The sequence below is a fragment of the Bombus pascuorum genome, chromosome 1, assembly GCF_905332965.1.
Source record: "Bombus pascuorum chromosome 1, iyBomPasc1.1, whole genome shotgun sequence".
Taxonomy (NCBI): domain Eukaryota; kingdom Metazoa; phylum Arthropoda; class Insecta; order Hymenoptera; family Apidae; genus Bombus; species Bombus pascuorum.
Window position 1 is genome coordinate 14,133,271 of NC_083488.1, and position 15,453 is coordinate 14,148,723.

The 15,453-nt window shown below is 34.0% G+C and overlaps 1 protein-coding gene across 1 annotated transcript in view; it reads right to left on the minus strand.

The window, feature by feature from the left end:
* Positions 1-15,453, minus strand: part of LOC132905648 (elongation of very long chain fatty acids protein AAEL008004-like) — a 37,644-nt gene that overhangs the window by 6,598 nt on the left and 15,593 nt on the right. The window contains exon 3 of the mRNA XM_060957157.1: positions 7,692-7,882. Within this exon, the coding sequence (XP_060813140.1) occupies positions 7,692-7,882 (191 nt within the window). The remainder of the gene's footprint in view (positions 1-7,691; positions 7,883-15,453) is intronic.

Genomic DNA, 15,453 nt, shown 5'->3' on the forward strand with positions numbered 1-15,453 from the left:
AAATTAACAGAAACACGATCGACGTTACGATCGCCTTTTTAATTTACATTACTGGGGCATCCTACCTGATCCTACCTGACTGTCGATATTGACAGCGTTTGAAGCAAATAATACTCAATGGTATATATCCATCTAAAATTGATATTTCTCGATCGACTGGTAATGAGTCGTTTAATGCCTCTAACTGAGAGGGTAAAACGCATAAATACTGTAGAATGGAATGCAATTTCACATCGATAAATATAATATTACAATACGATTCCCTGGAGGAAAAAACGTGGTCGTATTACCGTGACTATGTGAAGGTTGCATTCAATGTACATATGCATATAATAAGTTATCTCATATAGTTCGAGAACCAAACAAACGGTGATTTACAAAATCGCTAATATGTACTTGAAAAATTCCATGCATTTGTGAAGAAGATCGCAATAATTCGTTATTGAAATATTTCGTTTATAGTTTGCTTCTCCCTTCAACTTCGTGAAATAGACAAATTGCCTCTTCTTTATGAAGAATTCAACAAATCTTAATTTCAAGATACTTTCTTTAGCTACGAACAGTTTAAAATTTAAATTATATATCTAGATAGAAGATAAAGCATTTTCAGTAATGTAGAATATTTTTGTTGTTTGTAAAACAATGTTGGTAGTCATTTAAGAAACGTGTATATACATTTTTACAGAATAGCGCATTATAATATTGTTCTAATGGAAACACCGTTTACATTAATTAGCATGTTTTTGTAGCTCATTAAGACTGATGAAAGAAGCGTTTTGCGGATAAACGAAGGAAATAATGTTGCGTGCAATGTAATCTATTTTAAACTGGACATAGAAAAGCACGCTATTCGTAACCTTCTTTCAATATTTCTTCTTTTTTCAACGTGGTAGGTTTATTTTTCGCTGAAAAAATTAAGTTAATTAATGTAACATAAAAAGGAAAGAAGAAAAAAAAAAGATGACGAAGCATACAGAAATAGTCCAGAGATCTCAAGATCTCAAGAATACAAACATAAATTATGTGTAAACGTTCGTGAATGTGGACAGGATTTGTCGAAATAATTATTCTGTTATCTGTTGGAGGCGACCGAGCTTTCCTTGGGTTCATCATGCTCTCCAACAAATTTCGTTGACTTCGGTTATCGCGTGACGCACGATATCCGATTCGTGTAACTTGATGGGTATCATCGACGCTAGAACACGGAATTCCATTAAACTTGACCGTATTAAACAGGGTTAGGAAAGCTCGGGTGTAGTTTGAAGCGTAGGTCGTTCGGTAACGAGAACACAACGCACGTATGACTGTGGCAATTGTGTGTCAAGGCCGCGGTAGTGTCGCGTTAAACACTATACGCATGCCAGGATAATTTTTCATTGCCGTACATATGTAGGTCCACCTTGATTTGAATTTCGTGAATCACGGTCACAAGCTCGGCTTTATTTCTCGATTGCTTTCGCCCGTGAAACGACGAATAAGGGTGACTTCTAGCCATCTATCGCGTTCATTGTTCCGTGCACGTCTCCAGGAAGCTAGAACGAGATTCTCAAGGCTTTTCGGGCGTAAAACCGTGTCCTTTTCAGTAAAATGTTTCACCGGCATTGCAGTTAGTTTGCAGTAACTCAGAAGTCTAAGAACACACTGATATTATCGTGTACAGCGTTCGGTGTGATGTAACATGGCAGTAAGGTTTCCATGGAACCCTAATTACGCCAACTGCAATACGAAACGTTGGAACAATCTATGCCCGAAAAGATACTGTTTGTACAGGAAGTGTTGGACAGTATCGACGATACTTACGAGCATATCTGAAACTGGGATGTAAACGACAATTACACAGTTACTACTTCTTGCCTTTCAAAATAATATCCTGACGCACATGAACAACAGAGGACGTGCCTATCCAGATCAACGTAACGAATTTCGCACTTGCTCTTGCGGGATACGTGTCGCGCGGAATCGTGTCATCGTGTCACGAAAATTACGTTTCTGCTCATTACGATACTCTACAGCGATGCTCTCCTCATTCCAATGGTAAAACCAAACGGTCGGCTTAGACCTTCACGGCGTACTAGTAGCTGCTCCCCGATGACGACGACGACGACCACCACCACCACGACCACTACGACGAAAGTACTTTCGACGCTCGCTTAGCGTAACTAATGCGCTTCCTAAATTGATTCTTTGGAAAAAGGTCCGCCAAAAAGAAGGCTTTTTGCGGAAGGGGCGAAACTCTTTGCAAGATAAGCGACCAATGATAAATATTTCTTAGTAAAAGATCGATTCATAGATTCTTCGTCGCATTTGTCAGTTCGCGAGGATATTTAACATGTTAGCCGGGTCATCTATTGAGAATACGTATATTGTCGACATAAAAAGTTAATAAACACGTATTAATTTCAATATGGATTTTTCGAAGCATGATTATCATAGCATGTATCTTCAGTAGAAATGACTTCATGCATTAAGAGATACAAGTATTAGATAAATTTTAATAAAGAGATAAAGAATTTGAATGAGTCGGTCCATCTTTTCCCGACAATTCGAAGCTGAAGAACTTGAAACGTCAAACTTGAAACTTGAAAGCGTGTTACACACGCGTGTAATATGTTTGTGTATATGTATGTGCATATATGTTGCAATTTATGCAGCATGGAGCCAGTAGATCATCTCGAATCACGTTTTTGAGTTACAAGATGCATTTACGAATGAGATTTGTAGTAACAGGCTACTCTTGTATCGTAAGTTCGCAAGCTTTAATGTTCGGATGATTGATCTCGAGTTACTTTCAATGCCATTCTATTATTTTAAGCGCGACATATTGGCAATGGTAAATGTGCAATTCTTTTAATTAAGCCTTTCTGTGGCAAGGCTATCGAAATGAACGTCACTTGACTTGTGAGTCATTGGGCCGATAACTCGGCCGATTTGTTGTACAGTGAGACTTACTTATAAGCTGATAAGGAAAGTTAAAACCTCCTTGTTCTATAAACATTAGTTTTTCTTTCGATATACGGTGGGGATAGAAAGTATTCGTACATTCTTTAAAACAGAATAATCTTTGTAAAATATGGCCAAACAACGACTTTTTAAAGGAGTTATTATATCTAAGAGAATTAGTTTACTAGATGACGTATAAAAAAAAAAAGAAAAACGTAGAAAAGTTGCAATTGGTCGGAATTGCGAAGAAGATAATAATGTACATATGTTGTTTAAATTCTCATTGCAGGCCCAGATAGAGAGTATTCCGTTTTAATGAATGTACGAATATTTTCTACACCCGCTGTACGTTATATGATAAGAATCGACAATATCTACGTAAAATTTGCCGCGTTAAAATGAAATTATGTTAGAACGCAGTTATGTTAAAAGAGATTAAAATCCGGAGTATTTCCTATTTCAAAGGCACGCGACCGCCTGCATGGTGCACAACGATTAGGAATTATGTAACTAACTTCTTAATTTCTTAATGCGTTGCGCATTATATTTAAACGCATGAGATTTATTGATAAATCTAATCGCGACACTTTATATTTTTGAAATTAAAGCCATAATTCTGAACTATTACTTAGTATATTATCAAGCCGATCAAAACATTATGATTCAGTGTTTCTTAGAATAATCGAGTGGATACACTCTCCTTATCACCCGGAAGATTTTCATCCTTGCCATTTTAAATGATTGATGATGATTAATTGCTATGTAGCGTAGATACATAAAGATTGTTCTTAATATTGTTTCATACTTTTCAGATATTAATAAACACTCATTAAGTATGCCATGAAGGCTTTCTTCCAACAGTTGTTAGAGACGAATATCAAGATACGTATCAATGAAGTATACAAGGTGTTCAGCTACATGTGTAAAAAGATCCAAGGGGTGATTTTTGAAGTTAAAACAGGATGAAACTCAAGGATGAAAAAATTGTGTTTTCGGCTTTGTTTTTTAGTCATTGACAATTAAAAAATTAGCCGAAGTATCCCTGTGCACGAGCAAACTTGTTTACACGAACGAAAGTAGGTCAGCCTAAGCAACAAAGAGACAGCAGCTTCCTTCGTACAAGTCGTAGAGAAGAAAATTATGACATTCGAAAACGTAAACTATTCTGCGCGATGTCTTGTAGGAAAAATCGTAGGTTAAACATTATATCTGCCTTCTTGTTAAAATCCACAACAGCATATCGAAAACCGCCTTATGGAATTTTCGAATAGGCAGGATTAATGTTTCCTCTAATCTTTTGTCTGTATAAATAGTTATTAAATAATAGCACATATAAACCGTTTATACAAATTTTATATACGCACACCGATTGTTCCGCACGCGGATATCCACGGAAGAATCGTAAAGAAAATAGCAATCGCTTTATATTACAGTACATGTTCAGTATAGTCTGCTTTCTTTCAAACAAAGTAGACAATAGGCACGATATATACAACATAATTTGAGCATCTCTATGCATCCCGCTGTTTAGGCTGTCCTACTTTCGTTCGTATAAGGAGGTTTACTCGCGCACAGGGATATTTCGGTTAATTTTTAATTGACAATAACTAAAAAGCACAGCCGAAAACGGAATTTTTTAATTCTTGATTTTCATTTTATTTTAGCTTCATCGAGATTTTTTTGCTACAAATGTTCAAAACGTATTTCAGAATATGTATCGATGAGTTTTGTTGAAACGAGGCTCAAATACGTAAAAAGAATTGACGCGGAAATTTATGTTATTTCGTGTAAAGATAACAGCGAGCATAGAGCAAATAAAATAAGAACTCTGGAGAAGGGAGAAAGCAGTCGAAGTAAAAGACTATTTAAGAAACTCGATCATTGATCTTGATTTTCAGTCTCAGTAGTCAACTGTGGTTTGATTATTAGAATGTTTTTAATCATAATCGTTATCGACTAGCCGAATAATAATTGGATCAACGAAGAACTCGTAGAAAGTAACGCAACGTATTCCTACGTGAGTACGATTCTCACGAGATAACTGTATCGAAGCGTGCATGCGACATACTAAGCACAAACCAAATACCATCTGTATTTCATTAAATAAGTACGCGCATTCTTGACACAGGACACCTCATCAGACACAGGAGCACGTGGATGCGTGGGGACGGTTTCTATTTTCACAAAATAGGAAATCGATTCAAATCGATTCCATGGAATCTTACGTTCCTTCCACTTTGAATCAATCAATTAAACGCGAGCCGTTACCGTGACCCAAATCAAAGTATTATCGATCCATCTGATGTGATCGATCTGACCACTAGTAAACCGAAAATTCGATATTACACATTCTGAGATTGCGGGCATTATCTCATTATTCTCATCATTATTAATAGAACCTATTTGTTGGAATACACCTATATATCGCGAGAGTTGAAACATGGTGCATTAGGGACAGGGACATTTTTTCTGAATTAGGGATGTAATGATTTTAACGAAATTTGATGTATGGTGGAATAAACATATCTCTAATTTTAATCGCAAATGGCTAACCAATTATGGGAAAAAGGCATTTAAATTTCGGGAAAATTGTGTATTGCTGTGTACTCCTTGTTGGTTGATGGGTTTCAATATCTTGATACGTAATAACATGCGATTTTTTCAAATTTTAAATGCATATTTCTTGTAATTGGTTAGCCATCTGTGACCCAAATTACGTTCATTGCATATATATATATATATATATATATATATATATAAAATATATAATGTATATATATAATGTATATAATATAATATAATATAATATAATATAATATAATATAATATAATATAATATAATATAATATAATATAATATAATATAGTATAATATAATATAATATAAGAACCTTATGCGAAATAATCGTAGAAAGCTGGCATTAAAGTGAAAGTTATTTTATAAAGTTATTTTATATAAAAACTTATTTCTTAAAGTTAAAATTAATCTTTTATAAATCGTATTCCAACATTACGCGACTACTTTCCCCCTTTAACACGCTTGTTCTGTCGCATAAAGGGATCGTTTAACTTATAGCGGTGAACAAAAAAAAGTTTAAAAATGGTACGTTGTGATCAACTCTTATACTAAACATCCTTTACCGTGTTAGTTACAGTCATCTATTCTGGGACACATATATTATATTTATTCCCCTTGCCTTGACGAATATTTCTCTTTCGTGAAATTATAGTATTTCTTCGTACCTTTTGTCTTATAAACTCCTCTTTGTACAAATTTTGTATAAACAATTCAGTTACTTAGAAGCCATTCAGAATGTGATCATTTAAGAAACATTATTTCTTAAAATTTTAGAACCTTGGAATTTCTTTATTTATCCTTTTGAACAAGTTTATGAAAATCGATTATTAATCGCCTACCTTAATAATAAAATCGTAAAACTTGCAAAGAGTGGAGTTGACCATTTTGGTTTTGGAAATGCTGAATTAAAAATCCAACACTACTAACAATATGAGTTAAGTAAGATTTAAAAAAACGTGATTGGGTTTATAGGCGAAATAACAAGACGTTTCTTTCAATTTCCTTTGGTCTATAGGAAAAATTTTATTCCTCTGGTTTTACGCGTGTACCTGGCACAGGTCAACACTCGTGAATAGGATGGAAAAACTGAGAAATGCAAATGACGGGTTGATACGCTATTTCGCGGGTTTTTCATCGACGCGATGAATTTCATTGACTGGCCGAAGGAATGGCTCATGCAAGCCACGGAGCACCGGCGCATCGTAGCCGACAGGCAATAACTTTCACGAAGAAGGGGGTAGGGGGCATATCGTTGTCGAGACCGGCCATTAATTATTCTAGGCGTGATCGATGATACGTCGGAATGGGATTACTTGAACGAGTTTGTCGGCTAAGCGAGGGACAATCGTTCGCGTTCATTTCTGTGCCAATATAGTAAGGCAGAGTTATTCGAGTCACCTAAGCTCCAACATCATAAAGTTCAATCTTGAACTTTCCACAGAATAGTCAAACTTGTACAAAATTGCCATCGTTAGTCTTTAATATAGTAACGAAAGAATGAGAAAGTACCGTATACTTCAAGTCCACCAAAAGAACATACCAGAAAACAAAAAATTAATCGTATGGTTATTATTATATAGTAATATACACACGTTACTGAATTACGATAATTACAACTGAAAATGCCGACATTAATTGAACAAACATCTTTCCTTTTCATGAGTGGAAGTTGTATCCTCGTAGAAAAGTATAATCAGTGAGCTATCGATGTAACTGCGTGAAATATTTCACTGCTTATCGCGTCACTAATAATAAGTCAAACAGTTTTTTTTTTCAAATTTATATCGCTTAAAAATTGCTTATAATCAAATTTGACAAATTAGCTTGACTCTGATAACCCTATCTTATCGTGTATACATATATAACTTGGTCTTTTAATGGTCCTAAGTTTACGGAATAAGTAAAATTAGGGGAGATTCTACAATTCGAAGTAAGACGAAAATCAAGAATAACAACACTGTTATTGAATTTTGAAATTAGACTTTCTCAAAAATGAGACATTCAATGCAATTTTGTTATTCTCGATTCTCGACTTATTTTCACATGTATCGTAGAATAACTTGCTGTCGATTATCTATTTCTGTACGTGTACTCTATACGAAATCACGAAGTTTCCCTGAGAAAAAGTAACTGGATATAGAGAGAAGAAAAAGTTATAAATAAGCAAGACGAACCTCGTAGAAGATCCATGTGGAGAATAGTGTTTGAACCAAGTTGTACGCTATCAGGATTCCCCGAAGTTTGAAAGGCTTTTTATTTTCCATTATCCTCGGTCCCAAAATCTTGCTGAAATAAGCGTAAGATAGGCATATCGTCATCGTTGGAAAAGGACTGCTCATCATCACCCAATTGTTCACCCGGGGATCTAGAATCAGAATACAGCTACCGTTAGAACGAACGACAATCGCGATTACAATTGTTTACGAACGATTATTTCTCTTATCTATTATCCGATAAATACATAGTTAGTCGCTTGACGCGCGACATCGAACTTTTTGATAGGTAAAAAATGTGTTCCCTTTCTTTCTGCTCGAGCTATCGATTCAACCGTGATTAAATAGAAATCGAACGGCTACAAACTCGAATTTGGGCTAATTAATATCGCGCTCGACGGGAATGATTCGTGAAGAATGACTCTCGGGCTTCTTGAAATTGGGAAATTGGCGCAAACGGTCTCTCTATTTAGAAAGATAGGAGTATATTAAGAACGTAAGCATACGCGACTTGCTTGACTAGAGACCAATCGTCAAGCAAATGAAAGATACCACTGTGAGCAATTTCATATCAACGAGGGTTAGCGTGAGTAAGCATGAAATAAATCCACGTCCACTTCATTCTTGTGGTTATCGCTAATTAAATCTCGCTCTCCTGCTTGGTTGACTAATAATGTTAAAGCCGTGTTTAATTATCGGTTCTTCATCAAACGATTCTTTAACGACCAACGAATAGAAAGTAAACAATCGTTACTTCTCGTTACACTCCTTTTTTCTTCTTTTTTCTCCTCTTTCCCCGGTTGTACTTTTATTTTTTCCATAACTTTATGCATCGACGTTACGGTACGATAAACCTCGTTATGATGATTTTCCTGTCATTAAGCAACAATAAAGTGGTAGGTTTCCCGGTTCGTTAACCTCTTTAACACCATGATTATATTTAAAAAAGAACAGAGTAATCCAAGTACATTACTTTAACGGCCGATTGAACTCTTTTGTATGTATTGGAGAAAATTGAAACTGTTAGCGGGTCGACGGCACGCTATTCAAACAGTAACGTGAGCCACGTTTACCGAGTGTTTGGTTTTTATAAAAGAGAAGTTAATCGAACGTTTCATATACACGCAGTGGAAAAAATTCTAATCGATATGTCGATTTAGCCAGTCTTTTCATGGGAAGAACGGGCATGTAATTGCTAGACCTTGATACCAATAAGGTGTACAACAGAATATCTTATAATCCCATTCCACGAGATACATCCTCGTCCATGAGTGTTAGAATACTTATGGAAAACTAAGTAAGCCTCATAAATCATTAGAAAATTATGAAATCTCTAAAAAAGTATTATTTCACACAAAGCCTTAGGTTATAAAGAACCGATATTATTATTCAATATTTATTCGATTATTACATTATTTATTCTTATTATATACATTATTTATTCGATATTATTACTCAATATTAATATAAAATGAATTTTCTTTCGTATGTATATCGGCCACGTTTGCAACAATTTTGACATTTATATAATTATTTTGTTTCATTATCATTCGATTTTATACATATCTACTGTAAATGGTTTTATTATCTAAATTCTCAGAATGACTCATTCAATTCGCTCAAAATTCTTCAACCAAGTTTAGATTAGGATACTTTGAGGACTGACGCGTTATTGTTATATTTCTGTAACTATTAATACTGTATAACAATTTTGCATGAACATAAAATTTTGGTCGATAATCGTTTTGTTGATAATTTAAGTTCATAATCATGTTTTATATAAGATGTCCCAAAATTTATGAAAAGTGTGTAAGTATAAATAAAATATGCGAGAAGATCATGTTTTTATGATTACATCGTTTTAATGTTTACTATCTACAACTCAAATTTGGACGACCATAGTGTAATTAAGAACATGGGTCACGATGGAAAACAATGGCATGAAAGTATGACATAACGAACAGGAGGGAAAACGGGCTAATTATTTCAATATGCAGTTAGATACGTTGAAGTTTCTTGCAGCAAATACACTCTTTATATATTAATATCGCATCTTATTCATCGTTTTTCAAAACACTGGGTTATTTTGAAATCTCGCCAATCTCTATGTTACTTGGGTTATTTGAAAAATAGATAAAAATATATATTACATAGCTATTTCTATGGAACGGAATTAACGATCACACGATACTAGTCAATACTAACAAACAGGTATTAATGAACTCGAAGTTGAAAAACATCTTTTTCCCGTTAATGATAAGACATCATGAATTTATCTTTTGTAGCTTGGTGACAAATCATTTTTTACATTATGCTTTTATCATTTTCTACATAATCATAATTATATGTATTATCATTTGTTACATAATGCAAGAATTATTATGCCCCGTTTTTACATCCTATCTTATTTTTGTTTTAGCAAACAAAAGAATGTTTAATGTTTTAAGGGAAACTTCAGCGAATACCCTAAATAAGAAATCACGTGTATCACCAACCATTCATATTTTCTCAAACTTATAAGATATATGTGAAATAAAAAAAAAAAAAAAAAAAAAAAACACTATTGGATTTTGAATGATCTAAAGGATGCAACAGAATTAGTAAAAATGTATCATATTTTCCAGCAAGAGACGTCATTTTTCCTCGTCACGTGTCGCACTGATTGGTCATTGATCGATCACTACATCGGTCACGAAAGTATTTGGCTGTTTACCACAGAAAATTTGTACGAATGTACCATGTCCTATTATACCAAACTTCTTGAAATTTCATTAGCATGGTAACGAGACACGACAATTGTAATTATATTGGTAAAATTTGGACTCAATCTGTATATGTATATAGCATTTATTTACTGCAAACATATATTTAATAAAAAAAAATTAGAATACCGCACCAATATCCATCTTAAGCGTATAACAATTGTAATAATTGTTGAAAATGGTCCCTCCGAATATTGAGGCTTATTGCAATATGTGTGTATATTGATTTTGTAGACGCAACTACGTGTCAACCCCTTTTTTAAAGCCAAAAGGTAGGAAAATAAAAGTTACCTATAGGAAAATAAAGTTATCTATCTATCTAATTGCCTAGTGAAATACTTGGATGCTATCTGCCAGGTGTATGCTTGCAGTAAATATATGAAATTACTACATATATTTTCAAATTCGTTTCAAAATGTTTTGTACAACGCACGCAATAAATTTGCAAGAAGTTCCTACAAATATCTAAATATTTTCGTAAGTCACCGTCAATTAAAATTGGCAAGCCTTTGCACGATGTATACTTGACAAAGAGCAAAAGATATCAAGAATAACAAAAAATATTTCTCACAGTCTTTATGTCGAATCATTTGACGTAATGCAATCTCGCTAATGTAAACGCAGAAATCGCGCTTCGACGTTTCTATGATCACGGTATACAAAGGTTACATAACAATGTAAATGGAGAGGAATATGGAGCAAAGTGACATTCTCCATTCGCTAAGGCGAGTGGACATTTCGTAACTCAACATTGTTATATGCGCATTGTAATGTGGAGCAATCGGCATATGATTTAAAAGTAAATTATACAGTCTGCGATCGCACACCTGGCTTGATGTCAAAGTTCTGCCTTTCCGGCAGGAAGTCGCTAACCATATCATAATCAATCATCTATTAACACTTTCTGTGCCGAACCGATTTTTGATTACTTTCCATTCAGACCGCACGGTATATATAATTATCAAGGAAAGGTGTATTATCTAAGATATATTAGACATTAAAGCAATAAGTTTAATTTTTATGGACTTGTTTTAACACACACATGGTTAAATATTTACTCTACCATAATTCCAAATGGCTTGAACGGAAAGTTCAGCGTGAGGCGTATACGCTTTTTCCAAGAACGAATATTGTTAGCAGAACATTTATATTACTACGTAAAACGTAATTGACGTCTATAATTCTAAATAATTAACATAAAAATAAATGCATGCTAACGATAGTATCGATCAAACCGAACGTCCTCCATATTTTCACACACTTTAGATAAAATTATGTAATTCTTTCAATTTTTCTTTGCAATGACATCTCGTCATACAGCATTTCAATACATGAAAGCAAAACATGATTAATGTAGCGTACCCTCAGCTGGGATTGCCATATGAGATAACGCATGACGTTATATCGTAAAGTATTTACTCAAACACCTATAAAATTATGAAATTTTGCGGGTACCTAAAGAGCTAAATTTTGGAACTTCACAACAGCTTTGAAGTTAATTCAGAATGTCGTATTGACACTTTACGAAATCAGATTCGAGTTCACCTTGATGCATTTTATACTTTGTACGTGTTGGTCATTGTAAAACAAGATTTTAATCTTCTTCAAGCACGTTCAAGAATATTCAATAGTTTTCCGAAAACTACTGCATTACTCATCAAATAAAGTTCGAAAAGAGCAAAAATCGCTCGCTTGGTACCTTTCAGAGAAGTACCTTGCAATTCAAATTATTTCAAGCTGCGTTGTAACTCTCAATCTTTCACTAGAATACGCTATCACATTTTTTAAACCTGTTTCACTTCATTTCTTTCAAAATTTATCTTGAAATAATCAACGGATCAACCAGCGGACATCTCGAATTGATATGCCTTTGCTTGAGGTACATATATCACTGGATGATAGATTACGAGGTCTACAACCCATCACCTCAGTGGCTCCCGAGGGTAACCAAATGTCGGTTGGTCCTTGCACTGGCACCTTAGTGGTTCTCAGTTCAATAACCAGACGTTAGTTCGTCCACTACATCCTCTGTGGTTCCTGATATTAGCCATTCGTGTTGATTCGTCCATGAAAGCTTACCTGTGGCTCCCAGTGTAACCAAACCCTAATTTTGTTACGTCGATTCTTAGTGTTAGCCATATTGCGGATCTACCGTAGAACTTTATTTATCTGAAGCCATCGGAGAACGAACAGTTCATATGAGTACAGTAGGATTTATCTGAACTTGTTGACAAAAGTTCATATAAGTGGAGTATACTTATTTATTTTAAATTTACTAGTGACTTACTCTTCCTTTTTCTATAATAGCATTTTTCTTTCGGACTAAATAGCATGAAATCTCTTTCTGTAAACTGAACGCTAAATAGAGTAGAGTTCTATTTATTTGAATTTGAAACAGTTTATAAATGTAATAGGAGTTCATTCCATCTTCCACAATTCTATTATTCTTCTATTCTACAATTAATATTTTTCTAATATTTTTCACAATACTAGTTCATGTTCAAGATAAATAGATTCAATCGGCAGTAGTTCAGTCAATAAAGAATTAAGTAAAATGTAATTTCGCTGAATTGTGTTCGAATAATTAGAATACTATTATAACTGAAGGTCACATAATAGAAATTCACTATTGTATTTCATTATTAATGATATTTCATTTACGCAATAGAATTTCATGTTCAAACAAGTGGAATCGTAATGAAACGCATTTCCACCTTCATTATTACTAAAAATATCTCAAATCCATAATTCAATAAATGTTTCCGTTGTCATTGGAATAACATTTATTTAATATATTTTCTACACTATCACTATTACGAGGGTTTCTTAAAGGTCACAATATCAAAATTCGATTTTGAGAAAGCCTACGAGCTCCAAATACGTATAGCAATCTCGTGGAAAATTGAACTCTATTCAGTCGTCGAATAGGAGGGAGAGAAACGTTCACACTCGTATCCATTGAAATGGATTAAAAACATATGGAACAAAATAGCTATTGCTGTAACTGCCGCACACACTTTATCTCTGATAAATATAACTTTACATCGAACGTTTCATTATAAATCGTTTTAATAATCATTTCTTGAAATAACTCCCCTTACAAATGAATATCACATCACGGTAGAATTCCATTTATCTGAATACTACTTATAGAAACGGAATTCTACTTAAGAACGATTAAATGAACTGCTGCCTATTGATTCCATTTATCTAAACACGATCTTCTAAATTATAGGAACGAGAAATCACTAATAGTAAAAAGGACCAATGAACTCTTATTATATGTACTCCAATTAATTATTATACGAATTGTTCGTCACCCTATAGGTTCCGGTAAAAGGAGTTTTATTGTATATCACAAAGTATATTTTTCATGTTAGCAGCAGTTGAAGGGAGGAAAGTGGGGAGGGGCGGGGGGAGGGGGAAGGACAAGTGGCACAAGCTATAGTCTTTAGTTTAAGAAAAGTGAACTTTTCGATAGAATTCGTTTACATATTTGAATTCCGCTTATTGCAATGAAAATTTAGTTAATACCCGATTAATTGAACTCACTTTGCTGAGTGAATTCACTTATCTGAACAATTTTTAAATTTTTACTAAATAAACGAAAAATACTAGATACCATGGAAAATTAATGAACTTCTACTATAAATATTAACTAACCGAATAAATAAAGTTCTATTGTAGTAGAAAAATGTATGTACGCATGCTCTCAAACATTAAAATGTTATTCTCCACTAGATAATTACAAATTTTATGTATCGTTTCCTGCATTTATTTCATTCTTAGAAAAAGATATTCTAGTACTATTTTTCTGCTGAGCCCCTCAATTAATCGCCTTAGAAAGTATTTGTCATCATAGGAATACATTATTTTATCAATTATCATCGAAATACACTTTAAAAGCATGGCTTTGTATTTAATCGTGTTGTTCATATTTTCCTAATAAGTTGTGTGCATGATTGGCGACTCGCGATAATAACCAGACGATTCCCTTATCGCAGAAACACAGGAATGCAACACGATAAGATGATAATTCTCGTGCGTGAAAAATTCAGTCGGCTCGAGAACAGTTCTTTTCAGTGTCGTCCGTTAGCTTGGATAAATTTTACAAGTATTTTTTTATTCAACCCTCCGCAGGAAGACGCGGGAGAGTTAGTTCAGGAGGCGTTTGCCAGAACTTCCGCTAAATTACCTCTGCACTCATATGACCGGAACATCCACAGGAACACGCACCGCTGGACACTCTTACGATGTGAGCCCATATTTTCCATCGTTCTCCACCAAGAAACCAACTTGTTTGTCTTTCCTTTCCACTGGGAACGTCAGTCGATGCGGACGTAATTCGTCGAGCGAATTTTTAGTTAGCAAATAATTACGAGGTGAACTTTGGGGTAAATGGATAGAAGAAGAAATGTTTGGAAATCAGCCTATTAAATCTACCCTATTATCTCGACCAATATAAGAGAAATTAGATTTTCACGTTATCAACGTAATTAATTTCACTTGCAGAGCAGGTTGTACTTTAACCAGTGATTTTTATAATCACGAGCAGGCAACGGATCAATTTCAGATTGATCGACTTTAATTCGAATATAAATGTAGTATTTTATCTTCAGCAGAAATGAAACAAGGCATTAAAACATAAGAGATTTCTAAATAAATTTATATCAAGACTAGAAATCCGAGTGACAAGTTGTAGTGGATATAAAAAGTATTTGCACATATCCTTATTTTCTAATGAAACGTCTTCTTTATTCGCTTCCATAGTATCAAATTTTTATAGTTATATGAAAATACTATCTATCAGATGATGCAAAATTTAATATACTCAGACTCAATTGATTAGTATGCAAATGTTACAATAAACACAATGATGTCTCAATACTTTTTACAATTGCCTTCTCCGGTTTTTAAGTTGACATTATAGTAAAAAGTAGTAATTCTAGTAAAAACTTTGG